General features: G+C 42.8%; 1 protein-coding gene across 1 annotated transcript in view; it reads right to left on the bottom strand.

The window, feature by feature from the left end:
- Positions 1 to 26,267, bottom strand: part of ZNF892 (zinc finger protein 892) — a 54,551-nt gene extending 28,284 nt beyond the window's left edge. Inside the window, exons 1-6 of the mRNA XM_066372698.1 lie at positions 25,605 to 26,267; positions 24,678 to 25,156; positions 15,194 to 15,265; positions 13,469 to 13,595; positions 11,402 to 11,515; positions 9,809 to 10,883 (exon numbers count right to left, since the gene is read on the bottom strand). Coding sequence (XP_066228795.1) covers positions 9,809 to 10,883; positions 11,402 to 11,515; positions 13,469 to 13,595; positions 15,194 to 15,247 — 1,370 coding nt within the window. The 5' untranslated portion in view covers positions 15,248 to 15,265; positions 24,678 to 25,156; positions 25,605 to 26,267. The remainder of the gene's footprint in view (positions 1 to 9,808; positions 10,884 to 11,401; positions 11,516 to 13,468; positions 13,596 to 15,193; positions 15,266 to 24,677; positions 25,157 to 25,604) is intronic.
- Between the last annotated feature and the right edge of the window lie 1,013 nt (positions 26,268 to 27,280).

Below are 27,280 nucleotides of genomic sequence, written 5' to 3'. Positions count from 1 at the left end.
AGGGTGTTGTAGGAAGGGGGACAAGGGGGATGTTGAGGGAACATGGAGGAGGGGGGATGCATTCGGGGGGACACTAGAATCTATATAAACACAATAAATTAAAAAAACAAAACAAAACTGAAAATGACCCAGTAGCTCAGTTGGTTAGAGCATCATCCCAATATGCCGAGGTTGTAGGTTCTATCCCCAGTCACGACACATATAAGAATCAATTAATGAATGCATAAGTAAGTGGAACAATAAATCAATGTTTATTTCTCTCTCTCTCTCTCGTTCTCTCTCCCTTCTTTTCTCTCTCTAAAAATTAATTTAAAGAATGTTAAATTAATTTTTTAAAAACTGGGAATGAAACAGTCTATATTTTTAAACTTTGGACATGGTATGAGGAAAAGTTTATATTTCAGAGACTGAGACTGATTTCAGCATTATTTTCATAACAAGTTTCTGTATTTATCAAAGCACACAGATTACATTTTCAAAACTGGCCTTAAAAATAATTGTTGTGAAGTTATTTAATAAAAGTGTGTCTGTATCTAAAAAATAATAAGTGTATCGAACATTGAAAATAATGCAGAAATGTTTACTCTAGTCTAACTCTGATCTAGATGATAGATACAAAGTTTAGACTGTTTATTAAAATGTGGGACAAGGGAGCAGGGTACTGCTTAGAATCTGTAGTTGGGTCTGCTTACTGCTGCTAAAACAAACTTTTCTAGTTCTGTAAAAAAAATTCTACACAACTTCAACTTAAATGAGACACCAATCCCTGGGATGCTAGCAAATGAACCAGTCTTACCCTTTTTTGAACCACCACTGTTACCATAGCCCTTGAACATATGTATGAATATAATGGCTAACTTTGTTTATGATCAGTATTCTAATGTTTACAATATAGCCCAGTTCAAGAACAACTGTTAAAACAATTCACATAATGAAGTAAGTTAAAAAAAAGAACTATCTACTTTGAAAATCACCTGCCCCAAATAATTTAATTTGTTATTCTATACAAATTAGAAGTAGGAAATCACTACTCTCTTTTGGTTTATGGTCCCTTAAGGCCAAATGTTTCAGGAGTGATCATCACAAGCAAAATATAGTTGATCCTTGAACAACACGGGGGTTAGGAGCACCAACCACCCACCCGGTGTAGTTGAAAATCTGCATATAACTTCTGACTCCCCAAAAACTTAACTACTAACAGCCTATTCACAGGGTCTGCCATTATCTCAGTGCCTAGGCCAGGCCCTACAGAAGCTTTTGACCAATCTTCTCTCTCCAGTCAGTCATGGCATGCTTCATCTTGCTGGACCTCTAAAAACTTTAATGGAGCCTTATTTGCCTTTGGAATAGGACCTACTATGGATTTTCCTGTGATATAGTTGCCACATATCCCAGTCCCCTCACCACACTCCAACTCACTCCACAGTGACACACATACCACTCATAGCCCCCAATTCTCTCATCACTTGGAGACTTATTTTGCCAAAGCTGTTCTCTCTCTTGGAATATTCCTGTATTCTATTCCCCAGTTCCCTATTCTCTCTTGTTTTTCAAAGTGCAGCTTTTATCCCAATATTATTTTCCCAAATACTTTAGAGGATGGAAAACTTCTTCCATGGCCTATTATGACTTGTCTGTACCAGTCATTTCTGCATTGAAATATGTATATGTATACATCTGTATATTTCTTGCTGTTGAACTATTTTACTTATCTATATATTACCTCCTCCTTCATGAGACAGGATCTTTTATTAGTTTACTTCTCACCATGAGGCCAATTACAGTACTGCAGAGCTACTACTGTACTGTACTGTACTGTGCATCAAGCACTAAGTGGATAGCAAAGAAATAATGCCAAGGGGAAAGTTTTGCACAAGTGAGGAACACTTATCGTGAGGTTCATCACTTCTCAGTTTATCAGGGAGAACACAGTGGTCTAGAATTCAAGGCTGAGCCATTCCATAACAAGGGAAAAAACCATATCCATGCTCTCAGAACAGAAGAAAAAAAAGAAGTAATCTAGACCCACCTGGGATGTAGGGGTCAGCAGCACTGTGGTCATGCCATTTTATTCTGGGTTTCCAGCATGGGGAAGGTCTGAGTCCTTAAAAGTGACCCTAGAAGTGGAGACAGGAGCCATGATTACTCTTGTCTTGCAATGAACTCACAGAAACTGCCATACACATCTACCTGTCACCTAAGAATCAACCCAGGGAACCAAAGGACAATCCCACAACATCCCTGATCAAGCCATGACTATGGCTGCCTCAGGCTCCTGCTGTCCTCATCTGCCTTTAAACTCCAATAGAACTCTACGATGAAAATCTAGACACATAAGTTAAATACATATTTCTATCTGTCATCTGCTGGGTGATAACCAAAATAATAATCAAAGAATCAGTGTCAATCTGTGCCTTAGTTAATGATTCCCTGTTCTATTCCAGGCTCACTAGATGAAGGAAGACTAAAGTCTTTTTGAACACTAGTTTTTCAGATAAAAAACTGGCCTTCGCAGAAAAGCGATGAGTCTTATGGAGAAATATCCAGGATTCTAAACAAATCCTGTGACTTCTCAAATTCTCACTTTCCTCATCTGCCAAATGGGTCTAATAGTCTCCTTCCTATCACCTTATAGGGTTCCTGTGAGGACAAGAGGAAATCGTTATCAAAAGTCAAATAGATCTGTTGATTTGGGGGACAAGGGAGGCATGCATTATCCTACAGGTCAGCAGACAATGCAGGCAGCAGCTCTCTCTCCAAAAAAGGATTCTTTCTGAGAAGAGATGCCTCCCATTCCTGAGCTGACCCCAGCCAGAGGACAGTCATTCTCCTTTTATCTCTCCAGCAGGCACAGCGCCACATACCCCCCAAATTCCAACCTCTGTCCTCAGGCTCAATGGCGACTCCCTCCCGGGCCGCGCAGGGGACCTCCAGACACTCCCCAGAGGCCCAGGGACGCGTGCGACCCTCGCCAGGCCGACTGGCGCCCACCCGGGGGACCTCTCTGCCAGACTTCCTCCCTCCAGCCACCCAGGCTTAGAAAGAACCGCATACAAGTCGCTTCCACCTCACGCCAGACAGTGAGGAAGACTGGCGGGCGACAGATAGATATAGGAGTCGACCCAGACAAGATGTGCAAGCCCGAACACAAGGGTGAACTACAACTCCCAGGACCCTCTGCGCGGCGTAGCGCATCACCAGACGCAGCTTCCCAGAGGCCCTCGCGGCACTCTCGTCAGGCCCCCTTCCGCAGGCAGGGTACAGTCTCTTGTGACTCTCAACAATGAGACTAGGCTTTAGGGCAACCTCGGCCGCTCAGGAAGTGCCTTCCGGCCACTCGAAGGGTCAATGTCAATCCTTCTTCGATGTCGTTTCTGGGCTGTGGCCCCGAAAGATGCCCTCACCCTCTCCAAACCACAACTCTCACGGAACCTTCACTCCCTGCAAATGGACCCTGCGCAGGGCAGCGCCCCCACCTACAGGATTCCCTTCTCCGCTGCTGTGCTCGCACTGAGAAGCTCTCGCACCGCGTTTCCTCTCCTGTGCCTCCCCGACTTTAGGCCCGTTTTGGTGGGGACAGAGATTACCCCCAAGTAATCCGGGACGTTAATTCCAGGCTGCCCCTCGGAATAATGAGAAGTAGGATCTCAGCCTAGAAAGAGCCAGGTCCCACTTGTCCCGCGGACCTCAAAGAGATTGGAACCTGCAAGTCCTGCAGACTCCCAACGAGCTTTAGGAGCCACCAGCCGGAAGTGGGTGTATTTTCATGCTAGTGCACGCATGTTCTTGCTTATCTTCCCACTATAAAGTAACCAATTTTCCATCCAGTTCGATTCCCAAGAAAGAAAATTAAATTAGCCAGACTGTCCGTGTTTCAGTAGAAGCCACAATGTCCCTTTCTCTTTTCTCTAAAATAGTTCCCACTTTTAGCTAGTCATCAGGCTTCCCGAACTAAAAGAATACCTTTCTCAACACCCCTGCCTCTTGCCAGAGGATGAAAGGAAAAGTCATTCTTAAAGTGAAGAGCAAAAGTACCTACATGCTGGCAGGAACACAGACAAGTATTCATGGAGCATGCGGACAAGGTAGCACTCTAGGAATAGTGAACTAACAAGACAGAAAGAAGTGAACCCTTGACAGTTTGATGGAACACAGCCTGGGCTTTAACAAGAGGTATAAACTGGTATTTTGTATAAGACCCTATTATATTGGGTTTCTGCTACACAGATGGCCACACTTAACTTCCTAACCAATGTCTAGGTTAGCTGCTTTTGGTCTAATCATCTAGGCCTGGAGGAGAAGGGACATGTGGAAAACACAGCCCTGCCACCTCAGAGAACCACTTTAGGGAGGCCTCCACCCCTCCATCAGCAGTAATGGGCAATTTTCAAAGAGGGGTGTATATGAAAAGCCTCACCAGCTGACATGTCTGTAACATGAGGAAATAACCTAACTTTTGTTAACTCTTCCCCATCACAGAAATCCCCTCTTGTTACCAAATCAATAATCAGTTTCAGGTAGAAAGAAGGAAAGGACAAGAGCAAAAGGAAGTTTTTTTAGATGTCCCTTTCTGGAAGTTCTATTCAGCATATTTCAAATGTATCAATATACCATTGGACTGACACTTGATATAGCAGCATTTCATTGACCTGATACCTCACTGCAAGAGAGGCTGAGAAATAGTTGGGTACTCTGCAGCTCAGAACGGTCTCAGATTTCCTATTACTAAAGAAGAGAATAATAATGACTATAAGTTATGCAACTAACAGTCTTTGCCATTGTAAGCACTGATTACTGTTCATTATTGACATTTTAGCTATTGCATATTACTTTATCATGAGGCTCTACAAAATGGCTCAATGTGTTGAACAGCTGATCCCAATGTATTTGGTCACTTGCCTCTTCTGCAGACTTTGCACAGGTTTAATACATATGTATGATGGAAAGAAATCTATATCCTTACATAGTACCTGTACCATATTTCCCCATGTATAAGATTCACCTTTTTTGAAAAATTTGGGGTCTAAAAACTGGGTGTGTCTTATACAGTGGTTGTAGGTTTTTTTTACTCATATTTCCCGGTTTTTTTGCGCTTGTTTCTGCGCTCATTGTTGAAGACAGTGATTCGTCATCAGATGCAGATAAGGACAAGCTAATGGATGGGAGTTTTGACAGTAATGAGGAGTGGTATGAATTTTATGATGAATAAAACTTGAGTACAATAACTTTATATAATACATTTCCAAATTTTGGGCCCCCAATTTAAGGTGTGTCTTATACATGGGAGCATCTTATATATGGGGAAAATGGTATCTCTAGCATGTTCAACAAACTGGGCACTATTCCAGGGGCCAGATCTTTATCATGGGGACTGGTTTTTGTGGCCTCTGCTAATGGGCTTCACTATCATTCCATTTTTTTCTATTAAAGTCCCAGATCCCTGCTTATTAAGATGAAAGGAGAGACCCTGGCCAGGTGGCACAGTGGATAAAGCATTGATCCGCCATGCCAGAGGTCATGGGTTCAATCCCCAGTTAGGGCACGTACAAAAAGTAATGAGCACACAATTAAATGGAACAATAAAATGAAAGGAGTTGATGCTTCACCATCTTCCTTCCTTTCTCTCTAAGCAAGGGAAAAATTAAAATACGAAAGGATGAGAGAATGCCATGTTATTTCTCCATGCTTCATCCACTGGAGTGCCAATATGGCACAAAAGTTTTAAAATAATTGTTTTTTAAAAAAACATCTATACATGAGAACCTGGTCCTTCTCATCTTGGTGCCTATACTCTCTCAGCTTTTTGTGGAATAACTATACTGCTCACAAAAATTAGGGGATATTTTATAGCTTCATATTTGCTTTTGAAATATCCTCTAATTTTTGTGAGCAGTATATTTTATTACTAAGGAATTCTCAGAGATGCAGGTGTGAGGAAGCCAATCTGTCTCTACATTGTAGATGTGGATAGAAGTCTGCATTTGGTTTCATAGATTGATGTCGAGGGCAAGAAGGACATATCTAATGGGACTTGGTGGCCTGGTTTTCAGTTACATTCTCATGCCTGCTGCTTTGTACTGAAGGATAACCCCTCATATATGAGCTGTATCCGGAGTTAACTTTGACTTGGTGGTATTCTTTGAGATTGGACATAGCCCCATCTCCTGGTTCATTGTGGCTGACCTCTTAAGCCTGGGACCCCCGCCCTCTCTCTGTACCTCCCCCCCACACACACACACACAACTGCCAAGGCAGTAGCTGTTACAACTGGATTTTGAACTTTTTTTTTAGATTTTATTTATTCATTTTTAAAGAGAGAGGAGAGGGAGAAAGAGAGAGAGAGAGAGAGAGAAGGAGGTAGGAGCAGGAAGCATCAACTCCCATATGTGCCTTGACCAGGCAAGCCCGGGGTTTCGAACCGGCGACCTCAGCATTCCAGGTCAACCCTTTATCCACTGTGCCTCCACAAGTCAGGCTGGACTTTGAACTTTTTGGTATATTTTTGCCTTCAGCAGTTATGAGTGAATATGTGACAAGAAAAGGAAGGCAATGTGTCCAGGGTATCAATGGAATAGCTGGGCCTGGATAAGGAATCTTAGTCAATAGGATTAAAACAAAGATAGAAGCAACCACCACCCTAGAAACAAGAACAGTTGGGTGACAGGCTGGTCCACAAGAGATCAAGTTAGAGGGTAGAAGAGCCAAAGATCAGGGAATCTAAGGGTCTTGTGGAGCTGAAGTGAAGAAAAAGAGAATATCAGCAACATGAAGTTTCTCACAGAGTAGACTAAGAGCTAATAGCACATAGTGAAGGTATTTCAGTCCTAAATCAAGATTAGCTTGATATTTTCCTACTGAAGTTTCTAGTTCTAGAAAGTGCATTTGATTTGGAACTCAAGTTCTCATGCCTAGACAGGTATTTGTTAATTCAGTGCACAGATTTTCTCTACCTACCACATTCATTTCAAAGGCCTCTAGCATTGCAGAGCTAATTTGTGGAATGCATCTGTTAATCTATGTGATAAGTATTCAGTTCTCTTTTTAAATTTAGATAGGGCTTTTTTAAGCACCAGAGACATTATTTCATTTCCTCAAAGCTAATTTCAAAGTCTTAGGCTAAAGCACCACAAACACTACCAAGACTTCCACCTTTTGTCTTTTATTTAAATTTTTTAAAATTGATTTTAGAGAGAGGAAGAGAAACATCAACATGTTCCACTTATTTATGCACTCACTGGTTGATTTTTCTATGTGCCCTGACCAGAGAATGAACCCATAACCTTGGTGTGTCAGGACCATGCTCTATCAGCCCTACCTTTTACCTTAATGCTGGCATACTTCCAATTTGACCAGTTCTTACGCCAAGATTGGATCCTACTAATGGCCATTAGGTGAAGCTAAAATCTCAAAATTTAAGGCCTCCACTACTGTATGACCTATTGTGAGACACATTACAAGGTAAAATGGTCCTTTCCTCAGAACTTTTAGCAAGAGATGGAACAGTATTTCATATTTAAAAAAAATCCTCTGTAGAGGCCCTGGCCAGTTGGCTCAGTGGTAGAGCGTCAGCTGGGCGTGTGGAAGTCCCAGGTTCGATTCTTGGCCAGGGCACACAGAAGCACCCATCTGCTTCCCCACCCTTCCCCCTCTCCTTTCTCTCTGTCTCTTCCCCTCCCGCAGCCAAGGCTTCACTTGAGCAGGCATGGCCTGGGCACTGAGGATGGTTCCATGGCCTCTGCCTTAGGTGCTAGAATGGCTGATTGCAGTGGAGCAACGCCCCAGATGGGCAGAGCATTGCTCCCTGGTGGGCATGCCAGGTGGATCCCGGTCGGGTACTTGCAGGGGTCTGTCTGCTTCTCCCCTGCTTCTCACTTCGGAAAAATACAAAAAAAAAAAAAAAATCCTCTGTAGAATACTAAATTTAAAAATGAATTTGTTTAGAGGTAAACAAAAATCTGTTAACTCAAAAATCTGTTAAAATTCTGAATTTTAGTCTTATCTTGTTGACATTGCCAGAATATCTTAGGGAAATATTTGATCCTCAGTTTACATTTAACAAGGCAGTAAATGAAAGATTCAACTCTCAGAGACAACAGCTAAAAGGTTATCAATAGTCCTTTATATTTTCTACTTAATGTTATTAAATAATATCAAATATTATCCACTTCAATAGATTCTGTACTCTGTGAAGTGTTTTTCAAGGTGCTTCGGAACTCCACGTAGGAAGTCTTTCCTGCTACTCACCTACTCAAAGAAAGGTGGACAAAGATCAACAGGGATGTTAGTAGGTTGGCAAAGTCCTCTTCGGGTTTCACTTTAAGCAGATGTCTAGAGTCAGAGTTTCCTGATGCCTGACCTTTGATAAAGTAAAAATATCCAACTGGGTCCAGGGAACAGAAGTTTGAAGAGTCAAGACTTAAAGTTCAGCAATGTGGGATCATGTCAAGTCAAACTTTTACATTAGGGACGCTTTCATTAACTGAGGAGCAATTTTGGGTCCTGAGTAAGGAATTTGGAAAGCATGGCCTAACAGTAATATGCAAAATGTAACCAACAAGAGCTGTTGGTGTTAAACAAATACTGAGGTGCTTATTTACTTTCCTAGCCTCTTGGTTCTGAGTTCTGGCTTATGAGGTATGGACAAAAGTGATGGCCCTTTAAAATGTCCCACAAAATCCTCCAGGTTTTTCTTCCATGATGACTTTGGAGGCAACATATTCAAATGACGATGGAGTAGACTAACTTACATCAGGTTTTATGTGAGAAGTGAATCTGTGTTTATTTGGGGTGGTTTTTTTGACATCATAGCTTAGCATATCCCCCTTCAATGATGAAGAAGGAAGCAATGGAATCAGAAAGTGACTACTGCAATAATGAGACCCTTTGATGATAAAATTATAGGCTAGACTGTAAGAATTCAGAGGAAGGATGTGAATCCAAGGTTTTAAATAGAACTGGGTAAGAAGAAAAGTCATTAATTCAGATATTTATTGGTCACCTATTATTTGCAAGGCACTATGACAGCTACAAAGACATAAGTCATGCCTCCAAGTGCTTACAATTTAGTTAAGTAGGTATTAATGTATATAAATTATAAAACAAACTTTATAGCATAATCATAAAGGGAATAGGTTTTGAAGGCAGACCTGTACTCAAGACCTGGCTTCACCTTTTACTGTCACCTTGGGCAACTTATTTAATCCTTCTAAACTCCAGTTTGCTTACCTGTAAAATGCAGGTAGTAAGAGTACCTACTGGATATGGTTGTTGAGAGGACCAAAAATCTTACAAAAACTCTTAGCTGAGTGCTTACCCCATAAAAAGCACTCCATAAGTGCTATTAGTAGTAATAGAATTAAAGAGATATAAAAGCAGGGACACACACATAAAAACGATCAGCGCTCAATAATGCTCCGAGAGGGACTAATAGCTATAAAAAGAACTATTTGGGAAACAACAGCCCTGCTCTTATATAATTTTGCCTTTCCCCTCCTGTTGCAGCCTCCAGTTATTTAAAGTGCAGTGATACTGGGAGCTTCAGGTAAGATGTGTGTCTGAGGATCACCTTCTAACATTTATCCAATTGTCTGAAAAACTTCTGCAAAATGGTGACTTTAAAAATTGCAGCCTCATTTACAGCATCCCACTTCAGTTCTATAATAAAGTAGATTGAGTTTTTATTCAAACACTGGTAGCAGAGGCAGGAGAGTGGCCAGAATAGGTAGAATGATAAATAGATGAATTTAAGATGGGGAAGACCTATTTTAAGATTTTGTGGAGGTCTTTTGACTAAAGCTTTCACCCAACTCAGTCTATTCCTTGTTTGGCATAGCGTCGTTGATGCTGAATAACCGATGATTTAGAACTGAACACTTTTCCACATACACTGCATTCAAAGGGTTTCTCTCCTGTATGAACCCTCTGATGTCGCGTAAGCCGGCTTCTCTGGCTAAAGGCTTTCCCACATTCGCTGCATTCATAGGGCTTGTCTCCAGTGTGAATCTTCTGATGTTGTGTAAGGGATGAACGGTCAAAGAATGCTTTACCGCACTCACCACACTGGTAGCGAGGCTCTCCAGCATGAGCTTTTTGATGTCTATTCAGTGATGAGACCCCATAGAAGGCTTTCCCACACTCGTTACATTCATAAGGCTTCCTGCCAGTGTGGATCAGCTGGTGTCGTGTAAGAATGCTTTTCTGGCTGAAAGCTTTCCCACACTGACTACATTCATAAGGACTTTCTCCAGTATGAATTCTCTGGTGTCGAGTGAGGGATGATCGGTCAAAGAAGGCTTTCCCACACTCACTGCACTTAAATGGCTTCTCTCCAGTGTGAATTCGCTGATGTACAGTTAGGGATGAGCGGTCAAAAAAGGCTTTCCCACATGCGCTGCATTCGTAGGGGCTCTCCCCAGTATGAGACATCGAATGTCTGCTGAGACTGCACCTGTGACTGAAGGCTTTCCCACACTCACGGCATTTAAAGGGTTTCTCTCCAGTGTGAATCCGCTGATGTACAGTTAGAGATGAACGGTTGAAAAAGGCTTTCCCACACTCGTGACAGTCATAGGGCTTCTCCCCCGTGTGAGTCCTCTGATGGCGAATAAGGGACGAGTGGTCAAAAAAGGTCTTCCCACAAGCACTGCATTCCTGGTCTCTGCCTTTAGTGGGAATTTTCTTGGGAAGAGCTGACCCTTGCCGCAAGCTTTCATCCTGGGAAAGGGATTTCTTGCAGGTCTCCACTATAGGGCTTTCAGTCTCTGTTTCCAACCCACCTTCTAGTGCATGAACTTCAAATTTAGGACACAGAGGACCCTTTCTTCCAAGCTTTCCCCTCGATATTCCTTCTGAAGCATCTTGAGTCTTAGGCTTAGTCTCCCAATCTGGAATAGACAGAAAATACAGGTGCATTTTCTTTTCTGGGATAGAAAATATTATAGCAGAAAGAAGAGATACTATGATAAACCTGAAAAGTAATATGTTCACTGCATTGCTTGTTCCCACAAATAGCCATACATTTTAGGGAAAGACCAAGACTCGGAATAAAAAAGGAGGCAGAAAATTGAACTGACACTGGACATCTCGGAAGAGAAAAAAATTTCCATGGGGAACATGTCCAGGATAATGAAAAGAGTATGCAAAGTGAAGGGGATGGTTGAGAAATAGGAATATCAAACTGTGAAGAGGCAATGTGACAGACCTGAGAGGAGCAACAGGGGAATCAAGATGTATTAATACTTTGAGGTGTTAAAAAAAAAATGAAAGCGGGTGGGTGATAGAGAAAAGCACTAAAGCAGAAGACTTGAACTTGAGAAAAAGGTGATAGCCAATACTCCCACCCACAAACCCCAAAATAACCACAAAAAAAACAAACTGCACTACCCTGCTAATAGACAGTTACCTAGAGAAATGTTCCCTGGCCATCCTCTCTCATCAGATCCATGAAGATCAACTATGTAAGGCGTATCCTCTCTCTTCAGCTGGAAAATCACATCAGGTTGAGGAACTGGAAGTCCTGCTCAAGTAGAAAGAAACAAGCCAGGTATTTAATGAAAATACTCAACCATTCCAAAACTTAATCTCAGCCTCTAGGACTCTCAGAAAATGCAAAAGGCAGACCATGCATGCCAAGAATGCAGAATACACAGTAATGCAGAAGATGCAGGGACAACTTGATGTAAGTCAACACTGAGGTGCTAAAAAGGAACAGTAGCACTAGGTCAACAGATTGATAAAATCCCCATGAATGAATGTGTTTTTTCTTCCTCAAGAAGTTAATAGGAGGCTCTATCTAGGCTTTAGCACTAGTAGGATGGGTGGGAAGAGTCCTTGGCTCAGGGAACAATGAAAAAAAAATCATCTTGAGTAACAATGTAATGGAAGTGCACTTTTATTTGTTTACCCTTCAGTATTATTATTTTATTTAAATAAGTGGGTCATGTTCATTGTAGGAAAATTACAGCTATATAATAGTCAAAAGAAAAATCACCTTTGTACCTTATATTCATTTTTTAATTTCTATTTATTTCAATACTGAAAGATACCTACAATATACTTAAAAAGTAGATAATGAAATGTTGATTTGTAAGCTTGATTTTTTTCACAAAACAATATATGTAAAAATTATTTATTTCAATTAGCACAGACCTACCTCACCATTTTAATGGGTACCTGACACTACAATGTATGCCATAATCTAATTTATTTAATGTCAGGTAGACAGACATTTCAGAACAATATGATGAATATGTATGTACAGTATGGGCTGCTAATCCTATTATTTTATTTCCCTCAGACAAATTTCTGGAAGTGAACCTATCCACTTTTGGTTACATAGATTCCCCTCCTGGAAACAGTCTTGAGGTCTAAAATACCCTTGCATTGGATCCCTAACTTGGGAAAGAGGCATGTTCTTACTGGGCCCCAGGATCATCTATTCAGTTGTATGCTGATTCTCTGCTGACAAAGCAGCCACATCCATCACCTCCCTGTAGCTTCCTGTCTCTGACCTGATGAATCTATATTCCCTAGTATTTCATCCCACCAAAGCCTATGACAAAGGCTCAGCAGTCTCCCTTAATGCTCCAGGAACACAATTCTGTTTTCCATATTTGGTCTATTTAAGCTAACACAGGGGGTGTTATACTTGCTTTTTTTTACCTGCCTTGCATGAAATCTGCAATGTGACTCTTTTTGCTCCTACCTGCTGCTAACTGTAAGCCTGATTCTGAATCTGCATATTCTTTCAGAGAGGTTCTCATTACCTCTAGGAGCCCAACTTTACTTCTTGTGAATATCTGACGTCACCAGTAAATTCTTAATTTTCCCTTTGTCATGAAGGTCTCTAATTGCAGAATGCCTTCTGTGGCATCTAGCATCTAAGGCTGCACTTAAGATAAATATTCAAAATCAAACGCATTTCTAGTGATCTACTCTGAGGCAGAACCATATATTTATTCCTTCCCCCACACCACTTTCTTTTAAAGAAACATGTTTCCCCTCCTCCTGAGGAGAAATTTTCCCTTAACAAGATGGCCCCTTACCCCGTCCCTAGTTCTCTGGAGGGAGCTGAGTAAATTACCTGACTGATGAGTTGGGGGAAGAGCTGGGCATAAATAACTCAGCCTCTTCTGTTCACCCCTTCTGGAGAGCCAGCTCCCTGCAGCAGGTACACATCTGCTCTGCTCCTCCGGGCCTGCTGTGCTGCAGGGCCAGGCTGCTGAGTGAGGCAGCCTGTGCTGGTCCCTGCTTACGGCTCAGGGAGCAAGTCTGTCCAATGCTGGGGTTCAGGATTTCAGGGTTAGGAAGCCCACTGTTGCTGGACACCTAATCCACATCCTTCTACTCTTCTATCTTGTCTCTCAGTGGTTCAGAACTCAGATAGGAGAAGAGGTATCAATTTATTAGCCCGTCAACCCTCACATTAACACAGTACAGAGTCCAGCTACTTATGGGAAGCTCCCCTTACCCAGCGAGACAATGGTCTCATAGTTCTCCAGCATCACCTCCTTGTAGAGGTCCTGCTGAATAGGAATCAGATGGTTCCACTCTTCGTCTGTGAAAATCACGGCCACGTCCATGAAGGTCACCGATTCCTGGAAACACAGTCACATTTTCCCTTACTCAAAACCCTTCTTTTTACATGGATCAGACACAAGTGTCATAAAGATGACAGCCCTGGAGATAATGCAGGGAGCGGAAGGAAAATGGTTCTGACAAAAGGGCTTTGATGCACTTGGGAAGTAGCGTAATCTCACACTGCTATAGTCACAGCAGAGCCTCTGAGTATCAAGGCTCTTTTTTCAGACTTATAGAAAACTTGCGATAAAAGAACAAAGAATTTCTATAGACCCTTCCCTCAGTTTCCCACAGTGTTAACATTTTCCATATTTGCTTTATCTTCCTGTCCCTCTGAGTAAGCACACCTTCTCCTACATTCTTCCTGAGTTTCTTTTTTTTTTTTAATTTTAACTTATTTTATTTACTGTAGAGAGGAAAGAAGAGAAAGAGAGAGAAATATTGATTTGTTGTTCCACTTATCTGTGTATTCATTGGTTGATTCTTTTTCTTTTAATTTTATTTATTCACTTTTTTTAGAGAGGAGTGGGAGAGAGAAGGGGAGGGAGAGGAGCAGGAAGCATCAACTCCCATATGTGCCTTGACCAGGCAAGCCCAGGGTTTCGAACCAGCAACCTCAGCAGTCCAGGTTGACGTTTTACCCACTGTGCCACCACAGGTCAGGCTCATTGGTTGATTCTTGTTTGTGACCTGACCAGGGATCAGAACCACAATCTTGCCATATTCGGGTAACACTAACCAACTGAGCTCCTAGTCGGGGCCTTCCTGAACTTCTTGAGAGTAACTTGCAAACATCATGTCCCTTTACTCGTTAATATTTAATGTATATTTTGTAAAAACAAGGATATTCTTTTGTATAATCTCAATATAAGTATAAAAATCAGAAAAATAGCATTGACATTTTCCTATTATTTATATTATTTAATCTATGACCTTATTCAAATTCCTTTTCCATCCATTTTTTCTTTTTTTTCTTTTTTTTTTTCATTTTTTCTTTTTTAAAATTCTTAAAACACTGTTGATTAGATCATCTTTAGGTCCCTCTCATTTTACTCTAATGCTCTGTGATTCTGTAAGATTACATCTTAACCCCACATCCTAAAACCCCAGAGGAGTCTCCAAGCTGTGTACAGAAGTTTTAAGGCCCTTTGCCTTTGCTTGGGAATGGGGCAAGCACATGTCTCTGCCCACCAAACTCTCCTTAGGACTCTTATGAACTCCCTGAGATGCTCACATTCCCCAGCCTTACCCAGCACTCCCGGGAGTACCTGGGGCCTGCTTTCAGACCAGATATGGATGCACAAAGAGAAGTCAGGACTAAACCAGCCCACTGTTCCTCAAACCTTCCAATCAGACCTGTACAATCATTTAGGCAAAAAATCACCCAGAGCAAAGGCCACAGAGGCTGTGTGCCTGATGACAGGCTAGTGAGCTACATGTTCAAGGCAAGAAAAGGTCACTGAAGGACACCACAAGTCAGGGGGAGGAAGCATTCCCTATGGAATCCTTCATCCAGCTGGTGGGTCTGATTAAAATAGCTCCAAGATGGAGAAAGAAAAGGAGTGACATTCTGGAGACTAATAAAGTAATTCAAAACCAGAAAAGTCTACGTCACCTGGCATCTGGCAGTCGGAGCCACAGCAGCCATTCCCTCCTGTGTGCTCTCCATGTAGGAAGGGGTGGAGTCCTAATGAAGCAAAGGTGTGGGATGAGAAAGAAAGTATGAGAAAGACCAATCTTGTTTGTCGTTTTCTGACCCATGAAGCAAAAAATCGCCACATATTAATGAGTCATATAGCCATCCTTTACTCAATACCTTACACAAAGGGAAGGAAAGGAAAGCAAGGCCAGGGCAAGCCCATCTTGCTGCACAACTAGAGCAAAAGGCGTGCATATTGCTACTCAGAACACAAAGTGGTGCTTGTTTTAACACGATCCTGGAGGCAAAGTTTTGCTCCTGAGAGTCAAAAACAGATTAAGGCTAATATTGTACTTATAAATTCACATCCAATATTGCCCTGAATGGTTACTGGATAAAAAGTATAAGAAATTTTATAAATGATTACATGGATAACATATGTCCAGTAAATACTCAAAGCCTCTTCAAAGGAATAATACCCTATCTATAATCTTGTGCTCAAGGAGCAGCCCATGGGGCAGCCACAGTTGAACAGGCCGATGTTGTTCAACCACCAGTCTGTGGACCAGATGCCAGAAATTTCATACTGGTCTGCAAAAGATTTAACCACCCTGATGTTGTATGAAGATTACAGACCCAATGATCTTAGTCATATTTGCTTATGATTCAGTGTGATTTCTGCCTTAATGATCCCAAAAATAAATCTTCTATTTTCACTGGTCCCCAAGTGTAAAAAGGTTCAAAAGCACTGGACTAGGCCACAGGTGGGCAATGCACTAGCTGACCAGCAGACTAAAATGTGATCTGACTTGAAGAGATGACATACTTTCTCAGGAACGTGAACTAAGAAATGTCAGGACAACAAGTGGGTGATGAGCTGACAGGATATCACAAGAGATGGAAGTAGCCACAAGAATTAAGAGAGCTAAAGTTACCAGGAAGCAGAACCCATGAGTATGTGGGAGTTAGAACTAGACGCAGTAAGGGGAAAGGGCAGCCAGGTCACATAAGTGGTAAAGCACAAAAGCAAAGACCCAAGGATTCCTATCCCTGAAGTTCCTCCATTCCAAGTACCACCCCTGGATTCCAACATGCATAGAGACCAGACTTATTTATTCTTGGATTTCCATAAGACTCCAACCCTTGAGGCTTTGTGTGAATCCTTATCACTACACTCTTTACTTGAGTTAGCTAAGTATGTCTCTGTTTCTTACAAGCAAGAATCTAATGAAAACATAGTTAAGTCAAGCATTGCTGGGATTTATAAGTGGGATGAGGAGGGAGTGTGGTCTTGGGAGGAGGAAAAGGTATGGCTCACTGACTGCTTTCCTGCAGTCAGGGGAGTATGTTCACTAATCCTTGTTTTTCATTCATCCATTTATCCAACCAACATGTATTCAGCACCAACTATTGATACCAAGCCTTAAAACTATATAACAGCCTGACCAGGCAGTAGCACAGTGGATAGAGCATCAGACTGGGATGCAGAGGACCCAGGTTTGAAATCCCGAGGTGCTGGCTTGAACATGGGCTCATCTAGTTTGAGCAAGGATCACCAGCTTGATCCCATGGTCGCTGGCTTGAGCCCAAAGGTTGTTGGCTTGAGCAAGGGGGTCACTCGCTCTGCTGGAGCCCCCTGGTCAAGGCACATATGAGAAAGCAATCAATGAACACAACTAAGGCACCACAATGAAAACTTGATGCTTCTCATCTCTCTACCTTCCTGTCTGTCTGTCCATATCTGTCTCTCTCTCTGTCACAAAACAAACAAACAAAACTATATGACACTGTCCTTGTCCTTTAAAAGCTTATAGCCTAGCACATACAGTATGTCCGTAAAGTCATGGTGCACTTTTGACTGGTCACAGGAAAGCAACAAAAGACAATAGAAATGTGAAATCTGCACTAAATAGAAGGAAAACTCTCCTAGTTTCATACCTATTCAGTGCAGTTCAATGTGGGCTCACGCACAGATTTTTAGGGCTCCTTAGGTAGCTATCCCATATAGCCTCTACAGACTCGTCACTGACGGATGGCCTACCAGAACAAGGTTTCTCCACCAAACTGCTGGTTTTCTTCAATTGCTTACCCCACTGAGTAATGTTATTTCTATGTGGTGGTGCTTCGTTATAAATGCGCTGATATTCACGTTGCACTTTGGTCACGGATTCGAATTTAGCGAGCCACAGAACACACTGAACTTTCCTCTGTACCGTCCACATCTCGAATGGCATGGCTGTGGGCTGCTCCACTGTATACACAGTGTTACATCATCATCTGCACATGCGCACATGCTGCCACATCATCCTACAGAAACTGGGAGGGTTTTCCTTTTATTTGGTGCAGATTCCACATTTCTATTGTCTTTTGTTGCTTTCCTGTGAACCGGGCAAAAGTGCACCATGACTTTACGGACACACTGTAGGACAAACAAGTAACCGGAATATTTAACTGCAGGATGGATAAGTGCTGTAAAGAGATATGCATAGCAAACTAGGAGAGCACATCAGGCTTGCCTAATCCAGGTGGGTGGGAGGGAGGAACAGGGAAGGTTTCTGGGCAGAAATGGGATCTAAGATAAGTTGTGATTTGGAGGAGGATATTCTAGGCTGGAAAAATATCTAGTTGTCAAAAACAAGGAGGCAGGTCTTTACATGGCAAGGATTAACAACTGTAGTTTAGAATGACAGATGTCTAGGCTGTGAGCAGAGCTGTGAAAGGGGGTGAGTTTAGAGAAGTAGGCAGAAGCCAGGTAGATCCAGAAGAGCTTTGTACTGTTCCTTTTCATACATGGCATGGGAACCACTGAAGGATTTAAGCATGGAATGGAATGTCATTATTAGATTTTAGAAAGACCACTGCAATTTGTATCAAGGGCCTTGAAACAGACACACTCTTTGACCAAGCAATTCTCCCCTAGTTTATCCTAAGGAAATAAGAATACAGTGGTGCCTTGAGATACGAGTTTAATTCATTCTGTAACCGAGCTCATGAGTCGGTCAACTCGTATATCAAACAAATTTCTCCCATTTAAAATAACTAAAATAGATTTAATCTATCCTAGCCCTGTGAAACATTCCCAAACCATCTTAAATTATAAAAAAAAAGACGTTTGTAATTAAGAAACACATGTATACTTTACCAATGCATAACAAAATATATGAAATAAAAGAAAAAAGTGTTATTTAGTATTGTATGCTTACCTTGGAGACAGACAGTGTGGCTAACGAAGGTGAATTGCGGAGGAGGAGGGAGGGAGGAAGGGATGCAGGCACTATAGACACGTAAACTAAAACTGCACTTTCTTAACACTAAATGTAAACTAAAACTGCATTTTCTTTACTTTAAACAAAACTAAAACTGCACTTTCTTTACTTAAAATGAAACCAAAAAAACTTAATTGTAAAAAAATGCATTTTTTTTTTTTTTGTATTTTTCTGAAGTTGGAAACGGGGAAGCAGTCAGACAGACTCCCGCATGTGCCCGACCGGGATCCACCTGGCACGCCCACCAGGGGGCGATGCTCTGCCCACCTGGGGTGTCGCTCTGTTGCAACCAGAGCTATTCCAGCGCCTGAGGCAGAGGCCACAGAGCCATTGTCAGCGCCCGGGCCATCTTTGCTCCAATGGAGCCTTGGCTGCGGGAGGGTAAGAGAGAGACAGAGAGGAAGGAGAGGGGGAGGGGTGGAGAAGCAGATGGGCGCTTCTCCTGTGTACCCTGGACAGGAATTGAACCAGGGACTCCTGCACACCAGGCCAATGCTCTACCACTGAGCCAACCGGCCAGGGCCAAAAAATGCACTTTCTTAACATTAAAATTAACCTAAGCTTAACATCATGTATTTTTCATTTAATCATCACCTGTTTTTGCCTTTTTGGATGCACTTTCAGCACTTTCACTTGCAGGACTTTTGAATAAAAATCTTTCAAAGAGGTTTGCTTTTGCCTGCCTTTTAAAATGTTACAGAAATGTAACAGACAAGTGTCATTAAAAAGTGGTGAAGCAGGACCAGTTGAAACTTTTTCTGGGTGTTTTTTTCAATGAAACTTGAAAGCTTCTCCCACATTGCCAGCATGTCTTTAATTTCACTTGTAGAAATCACTTCCTCCGACTCTACCTCCTCCTCACTACTAATCTCTTGCAGTATGCTGCATCATCTGTAGCTCCTTCACTCCTCAGTTGACAGTTCCAACTCATGTTCCTTGACAGGCTCGTTTACGTCACCCTCATCTACCTCCAGACCCATCGACTTTCCAAGGGATACAATCTCCTCCAATGCTTCTACCTCGGTCTCAGTCCCTGGTTCGAATTCTTCGAAGTCCCTGTCTGCAAGAACATCAGGCCATAACTTTTTCCATGCCGAGTTCAAGGTTCTTCTTGTAACCTCTTGCCATGCCAAGTCAATAATGTGTAAACATATCAGGATGTCGTAGTGATCTTTCCAAAACTCTTGAAGGGTTAGAATTGTATTCTCAGTCACCTCAAAGCAGCGGCGGAACAAGTACTTTGTGTAAAGCTTTTTAAAGTTGGAAATGACCTGCTGATCCATAGGTTGCAAGACTGAAGTTGTGTTGTGTGGGATGTAGAGGACTTCCATGTACTTGAACTCATCGAGAATGTCATCTTCAAGACCAGGTGGGTGGGCTGGAGCATTATCAAGGATTAGTAGTAATCCTTTCATTGGGAGTTTATTTTCTTGAAGATATTTCTTCACTGCAGGACCAAAGTCGAGATATATACATTCATTAAAAAAACTGCCGTGTAACCAATGCCCTAGCATTGGTGCGCAACATAACCTGCAGTTTTTCTTTGAGAATCTTGTGAATCTTAAAGGCTCGAGGATTTTCGGAATGATACACTAGCAGTGGCTTTACTTTACAGTCACCACTAGCATTTGCACACAATGCAAGGGTCAGATGGTCCTTCATGGGTTTATGGCCTGGCAGCTTCTTCTCCTCTGTGGTGATGAAAGTCCTCTGGGGCATCTTTTTCCAAAACAATCCTGTTTCATCACAGTTGAACACTTGTTGGGGGATGTAGCCTTCCTTTGCAATAAGCGCAGCAAAACGTGCGAAGTACTCCTCAGCTGCTTTATTAACATCAGCACTCGCAGCTTCACCATGCCTCACCACTGAGTGGATGCCAGATCTCTTGAAATTTTCAAACCAGCCGTGACTTGCCTTAAACATATATTCTGCTGCCTCTTTTGAGGTTGATGGTTCTTTCTTCTTCAAGTCGCCGTAAATAATACATGCCTTTTCACATATTACAGTCTCCTTCACTGTATCTCCTGCCAGCTCAATCTCTTTCACCGACACCAGCAGAAGCTTCTCCATTTCTTCATGGATCTTTGTCCTTAGCTAGGACAGAATTGTAGTTCCTTTCGCTGGATTTGCGCTTTTGATGGCATCCTTTTGTTTAAGCATGGTACAAATTATAGATGTATTGCGGTTGTACAGCCTTTCCAGTTCAATCACTAGTGTACCACACTCATGTTTTTCTATTATATCTTGCTTTATTTCTATCAACATCATTCTCTTCTTCTTCTCACCACTGTCCTTTACACTCACTTTCTTCGTAGCCCCATGACAGCACTCAAAATAGTTAGTAAAAGATGCAAAAATGATGCAAGAACGAGTATAGAGCAGGAGATTTGAATTGATTCTGAGGGTAACACGTGAGAAAGAACGAGATGCTGGTGTGCTGCCAATACTGGATCCATGCGCCTATGCGCCAACTAGCAGCAGCTTCCCGAATCAAGACTCATGTCTCAGAATTTTGCTTGGATCTCGAACAAAAATACTGGCTGAGTTGAGTTGCAGCTTGTATCTTAAAAAAATTAGTATGTTGGTCTGCTCGTATCTCAAGGTACCACTGTACATGCAAAGCTTTTTCTTAGTCATCATTAACACTAAACTTTACTGAGTGTTATGTGTGGAAACCTTCTCAGCACTTTTCATATATTATCTCATTTAATCCTTACAATAATATAGAAAATTTTGAAATATCCTAAATTTTTAAAAAGTTATTTAGAAATTAAATTTAATAGGGTGACATTGATCAATAAGTGTACACATAGGTTGCAGGTAAACACTAAATTTCTAAACAGATTTGATTAATTTATGATCCAGAACATCTATACAATGAAACATCATTAAATATCATATTAATAACTAACATTTTTTTGAGCATTTACATTTGCACTATGCTACCTTTTCATGGAAATAAATCATTATAGCACAGAGGTTAAAAACTGCTAGACAGACCTGGGTTCAAACTCTACCTCAGCCTCTTACCAAGCCTAAATTTCCTAAACTATAATACAGTACCTACCTTATTGATTTATGAGAATGAAATTAAACTATCCTCATAAGGAGTACTTAGCACAGTGCCATTCCTGGATCTCACAATGTTTCTGGAGAAAATAGTCTTCCAATTCTTATTCTTTATCTTCAAATGAGCCCTTGCCCGAAAGCTTTTACTGTTCTCATCCTAGTTCTGTAGCTATTCCAAACCTCCATGGCTACCATTTAATTTTAGCACTATCTTTTACTATACCAAGCTTCTCAAGAGTGAGTTCCCATGGAAGCAGGTCCATGAGGTAAAAACAATTCAGAGACCTGGAGTTACTGATCACTTATGCAAACAGTTGACCCCAGTTGTTTAATGCCTACTTCATGGAGTAGTTGCATAGTGAGACAATCAATGTAAAGCATTTATCTTATAGCCTGTTCAAGATATGAAAGCTCCTTTCATTTCCACTCCTAATACAAGCTCATTCATCCTACCATTCAACAAATATGTGCTATGCTAGGCAGCAGGGGAGTGAGGTTAACAAAAAAGAAATGTGTCTTCAGGACTTTACCGTTGTGTCCCCCAACTGTATTACTTTCTTTCCCACTACTGTTCCTGCTCAGAATCAGCTCCTTGCGTTACCCAGTTTTTCTCACTCCAGCATTTCCCACCTCTGCAGTACCTTCTTCCCGTATGTTCAAACAGATACATTCCTCATCTATCTGAAACTATAATCACTGAATCCCATGGCCTGCCTCTAGCAAAACAGTTCTCATTTAGGTTTTTCTTTCATGACCAAACTTCTTGGATGATTAATATATACTGAGCCACTCCATATCATCACTACCTATTCTTGAATTGCTATTGTTCTTAACACCCTTCACACATCTGAAACTGCATGTCCAAAAATTAACAATGCCTTTCTGAACTCTAATTCTAATAACCCTTTTCTCTCCTGATTTTTATTTCTCTGCAGCTTTTGGCTGTTTTTGACAAGTTTCTGCTTCTTCAAGTTGCTGCAGCTGCTCTGAAACTGCACTAGTCTGAATTTCTTCTTCCCACTAACACTGCATCTCTTCTGTGACTCTTCTTCCCAGTCTTGCCCTGGAAACATGGATGCTGCCCAAGGCTTGGTCTTTGTACAGTGTTCTTCCTGCTATCCCTCAGAAAGTCCATTCTCACCTGGCACTCCATTTTCCACCTCTACAGAGATGGTTCCCAGTCTAGTCCCAACACCTCTTCCAAACTCACCTTGCATTTCTAAATGACAGCAATTTTGAATTAGGCATTCTGCTAGCACCTCAAAACCATCCTCTCCTCTGCAACTCCCTACCTTAACTCCTCTCCCTGGTTTTGTATTTCTATTAGATGTTCTAGCATTCTCTCAGGTGCCCTAAATTCAACTCTTACCTTGCTCTTTCTTCCCAAGTCTAGTTAGTCACCAAGTCCTTTTGACTCTTCTTTTGCAATGTCATTTGTATCCTTCCCTACCACTGACACCATTATAACTGAGGGCCTTAACAGCTTGCTTCAGGATGACTACCACTACCAAACCATTCCTAACTGGCTCACTGCCACCAGTCCCTCCCTCTGTCTAGTCCTGGATGTGACCTTTAGAACTGTTCCAAAATAGTTTTATTCCTGTTAGTGCCTGGACCAGACCCACAGAATCCACCTTGCCTATGTATCTTGTCCTGATCCTCCAAGCAAGCGACCTCTTCCATGAAGCCCCTCTTCCACCCCTGTGATCATTCATGTGGAGGCCCAAGGTAGGGAGCTAAACAGTCAAACTAAGACAGTTTCTGGGAAAGAGGGAGGAACTGGAGTGGGCTAAACCTTAGATTTAGTGTCAGTTTCACCCATGTTTAGTACACATCCATAATGGGAAGAAGAGGCAGGAGGAAAGAATGTTTTAATATCATAACTTCGTGGTCAAATATCTGGAACAGTTTGCTACTTGGTCTCTGGCTCTGTTTGAGTAATTAAACAGCCCTGCAGTTTGAACTCTGACTCTATCTACATGACAAACTGCACTCCCATTGTTGTATTCAATCGTTACTTGTTTTAGAGTTTGTTTTACAAATTCCAATGGAAACGGAGGCAGTGATCCGGTCTTGTGACACCCTGATGCCCATGTCTCATGACTCAAACTGTGGGCTGTATCTCCTAACTCTACCTGATGACCATGAGTTAATGAAAACTAAAAGACTTGGTTGCTCTAACTCAGGGGTCTCAAACTTGCGGCTGTGCGGCCCACCCACCAATTTTGTGCAGCCCGCAGACTAATCAAACTTCGTGGATTAGTGTGCGGGCCAGTCTGCGGGCTGCACAAAATTGGTGGGCAGGCCATGAGTTTGAGACCCCTGCCAATGGTAGTCAACCTGGTCCCTACCACCCACAAGTGGGCGTTCCAGCTTTCATAATGGGCGGTAGTGGAGCAACCAAAGTATAAATAAAAAGATAGATTTAACTATAGTAAGTTGTTTTATGAAGATTTATTCTGCCAAATTTAGCGATAATCTGACATAAAATACTTGGTAAGTAATTATTATTATATGCTTTAACTTGCTGTAACTCTGCTTTATAAATTTTATAAAGTAAAGTTACTTCCCTACTTTATAAATCACCATTACTGTGGAACCCATGGGCGGTTAGAAAATTTTACTACTAACAGAGATACAAAAGTGGGCGGTAGGTATAAAAAAGATTGACTACCCCTGCTAACCAATAAGAAAATGTGTAGTGTACCTGTGCCTTTGCTTCCTTCTGCAGCCAATCCCCTCAACAATCAATCAGCTTCTTATGGCTTTTGCCTTTAAAAACTCTGTCCCACCTTCCCTACGGTTCATCCCGGAAGCTCTGTCTCCCTGGTCTGCAAACCATTTCTGAACATAACTGTCTTCTGTCTCTTAGAAAGGTCTCCTGAACTTTTTGTTGACAGGAGGAAGATTCCAAACTTCCAACCTGAAAGTTGGGATGTGACATATGGTGTATATAGTAAGTAGTAGGTGTACCTGAAAAAGCACATACACACACTCTGAGACAGGCTCTGCTGTGTCACCCCTTTCTACTCCCACAACCCCCTCCCCCCCAGGTTCTCACTGTCCCCTTCTTACGGCCGCTGCTCTCACTCCACATCTCGAAGACACAAATTCGCTGCTCTCACCTCTGTAACTCAACGCCCGGGACCCAGGAAGACTGCGCCTCTTCAGATCGGGAAAGCAACGCGCCTGCGCAAAGGGCTCTGACGCCTGCACGGTCAATCAATGCTTGGCCTTCGCACGGACTGCATTTCCCAGAAGTCTTAGTGGCCGGCGCCCTTAAATATGAGGTATAAAACCTGCGCGGGCTTACGCCTTTGAGAAGGGCCCGCAGTAAGTGGAATATGAGTATGCTGTAGCTGCAACTGGGAGGTGGGCCGTGTGTGGATGTCTATATAGGCGTGTGGTCACCGTGGGAGTCATGTCATGCCGACGTGTGACGTCACATTCTTCCAGTCCTCTGGCGGGAAATTTCTTTCCGATTCTTAAGGCCGTCTTTTTCTTCGTTTTTCACTGCCTGTGAAGACTGAGAATGACATCGAGTTTTCTGGAACTCAGAAGAGGCTTGTTCTGCTTCAACTTGTCCATGTTCAGGAATTTAGCTCTGAAATTTGGGGCAAAGACACGCAGAATTTCATTCTGAGGACGGGGCTGGGCGGGATGCAGGGTATGTGCACATTTTTTGCATCGAAAGAAGACCCCGCATTTAAAAATGTTTTTCCATTGATTTGAGAGAGAGAAAGAGAGCAAGAAAGAGAAGCATCAACTCCCAATTAGCTGTGCACTCATCATTGATTGCTTCTTGTACGTGCCCTGACCCGGGATCAACCAGCGACCTCCGCCCGTTGGGAGGAAGCTTTATCCACTGGAGCTACCAGGCCAGGGCCTCTGATCCCACATTTAAGAGGGGGAAATTTCAGACACTAGCAGGCCAATGCCAAAAGTAAAGGTATCAGGGATAGGCAGTGCCCTCAAGTTCATCTGAAGAAGTTCCATGTTTAGTCATGTTGAGCCACCAATTAAATGAAAAAGTTTCCTCATTTGTTCCTTACCTTTGTGGTTCCAACGCACAGAAGAGAACAGAAACTCCTGTGCCAGTCATAGTTCCCAGGCAGCTGCCCCGCCTTCAGGAAATCCTTACTCTGCAGATTCAGGGTAGGTTCCAGGCTTCTCTTATTAACACATTTCCAGTAGCTCTTGCTGGACGGCCCCAAATCGGGCTATACGCCCAAGATGGGAGTTGCTCCCAGTTCCCAGCCCAGGGAGGTACAGAGTGGAACTCTCCCGCGGGTCGCTGGTGCTTTGCACCGCTTCGGGACGCAGAGCCCAGCCTGGCCCTGCAGCCTGGGCTCAGGCGCCGTGGTTCCTCCGCGGACCCACTCCCGACCTTCGTTCGCAGCTATCACCCGGCGACCTGTCTGCGCCGGCAAAGGACGAGTTTGGACAGCCAGGGCTGAGGCATCCTTTGTTTTTTGTGGGTTTCGCTCCTCCACGCACGCAGGCTTCCGGGCAACGCGCTGAGCTGGTAACAGCGTTGGGAGTGTCCCTCCGTCTGCCACCTGCAGGGGCCATGGAGACCTGAACCTGGCGACAGACTGGCTTGTGTACCTGAGAGGCGCTCCCCGGTGTCCTGTCTCTGAGCCGCAGAAGCGCGTTGGGCGCCCAGGTCGCAGGTGTGTCTGCCTGGGAAGTGCGTTCCAGGGCCTGGTTCTTCGCTGCTGCCTCCACTACCACCTCCTCCACCACCTCCTCCACCACCACCTCCTCCACCTCCTCCACCACCACCTCCACCACCACCTCCACCACCACCACCACCACCACCACCACCACCACCACCACCACCACCACCACCACCACTCCCGACCTTCGTTCACAGCTATCACCCACCACCACCACCACCACCACTCCCGACCTTCGTTCACAGCTATCACCCGGCGACCTGTCTGCGCCGGCAAAGGACGAGTTTGGACAGGTCAAACAAATTTCTCCCATTTAAAATAACTGAAATAGATTTAATCCATTCCAGCCCTGTGAAACATCCCCAAACCACCACCACCACCTCCACCTCCTCCTCCTCCTCCTCCTCCTCCACCACCACCACCACCACCACCACCTGCCCTGGTGGCTGCCTGTGTCGGAGGCTTACTGTGTTACTCCTGAGCTGGCGTGTGCCTGGCACAGGATAGCAGCACCAGGAGCTGGGGTTGGTCCAGGTGTAACAGGCCCTGTTCTGGGCCCTTCAGTGTGTTGGGCGTCTACTCACTGAGTGGGAATGATGCCAAGTACAGTGCTACCTTGAGATACGAGTTTAATTTGTTCGGTAACCGAGCTTGTAAGTCAGTCAACTCGTATATCAAACAAATTTCTCCCATTTAAAATAACTGAAATAGATTTAATACATTCCAGCCCTGTGAAACATCCCCAAACCATCCTAAATTATAAAAGAAGACATGTTTTTAATTAAGAAACACATGTATACTTTACCAATAACAAAATATATGAAATAAAACAAAAAAGTGTTATTTAGTACTGTATTCTTACCCTGCAGACAGATGAGTGCAGCTAATGGAGGTGAATTGCGGAGGAAGAGGGAGGGAGGAAGGGATGCAGGCACTGTAGACATGTAAACTAAAACCACACTTTCTTAACACTAACTGTAAACTAAAACTGCATTTTCTTTACTTTAAACAAAACTAAAACTGCACTTTCTTTACTTAAAATGAAACCA

This window comes from Saccopteryx leptura, chromosome 3 (assembly GCF_036850995.1).
Source record: "Saccopteryx leptura isolate mSacLep1 chromosome 3, mSacLep1_pri_phased_curated, whole genome shotgun sequence".
In the NCBI taxonomy this organism is placed as follows: Eukaryota; Metazoa; Chordata; class Mammalia; order Chiroptera; family Emballonuridae; genus Saccopteryx; species Saccopteryx leptura.
The sequence above is the reverse complement of the archived record's forward strand: the minus strand, read 5'-3'. Positions and strand labels throughout refer to the sequence as shown.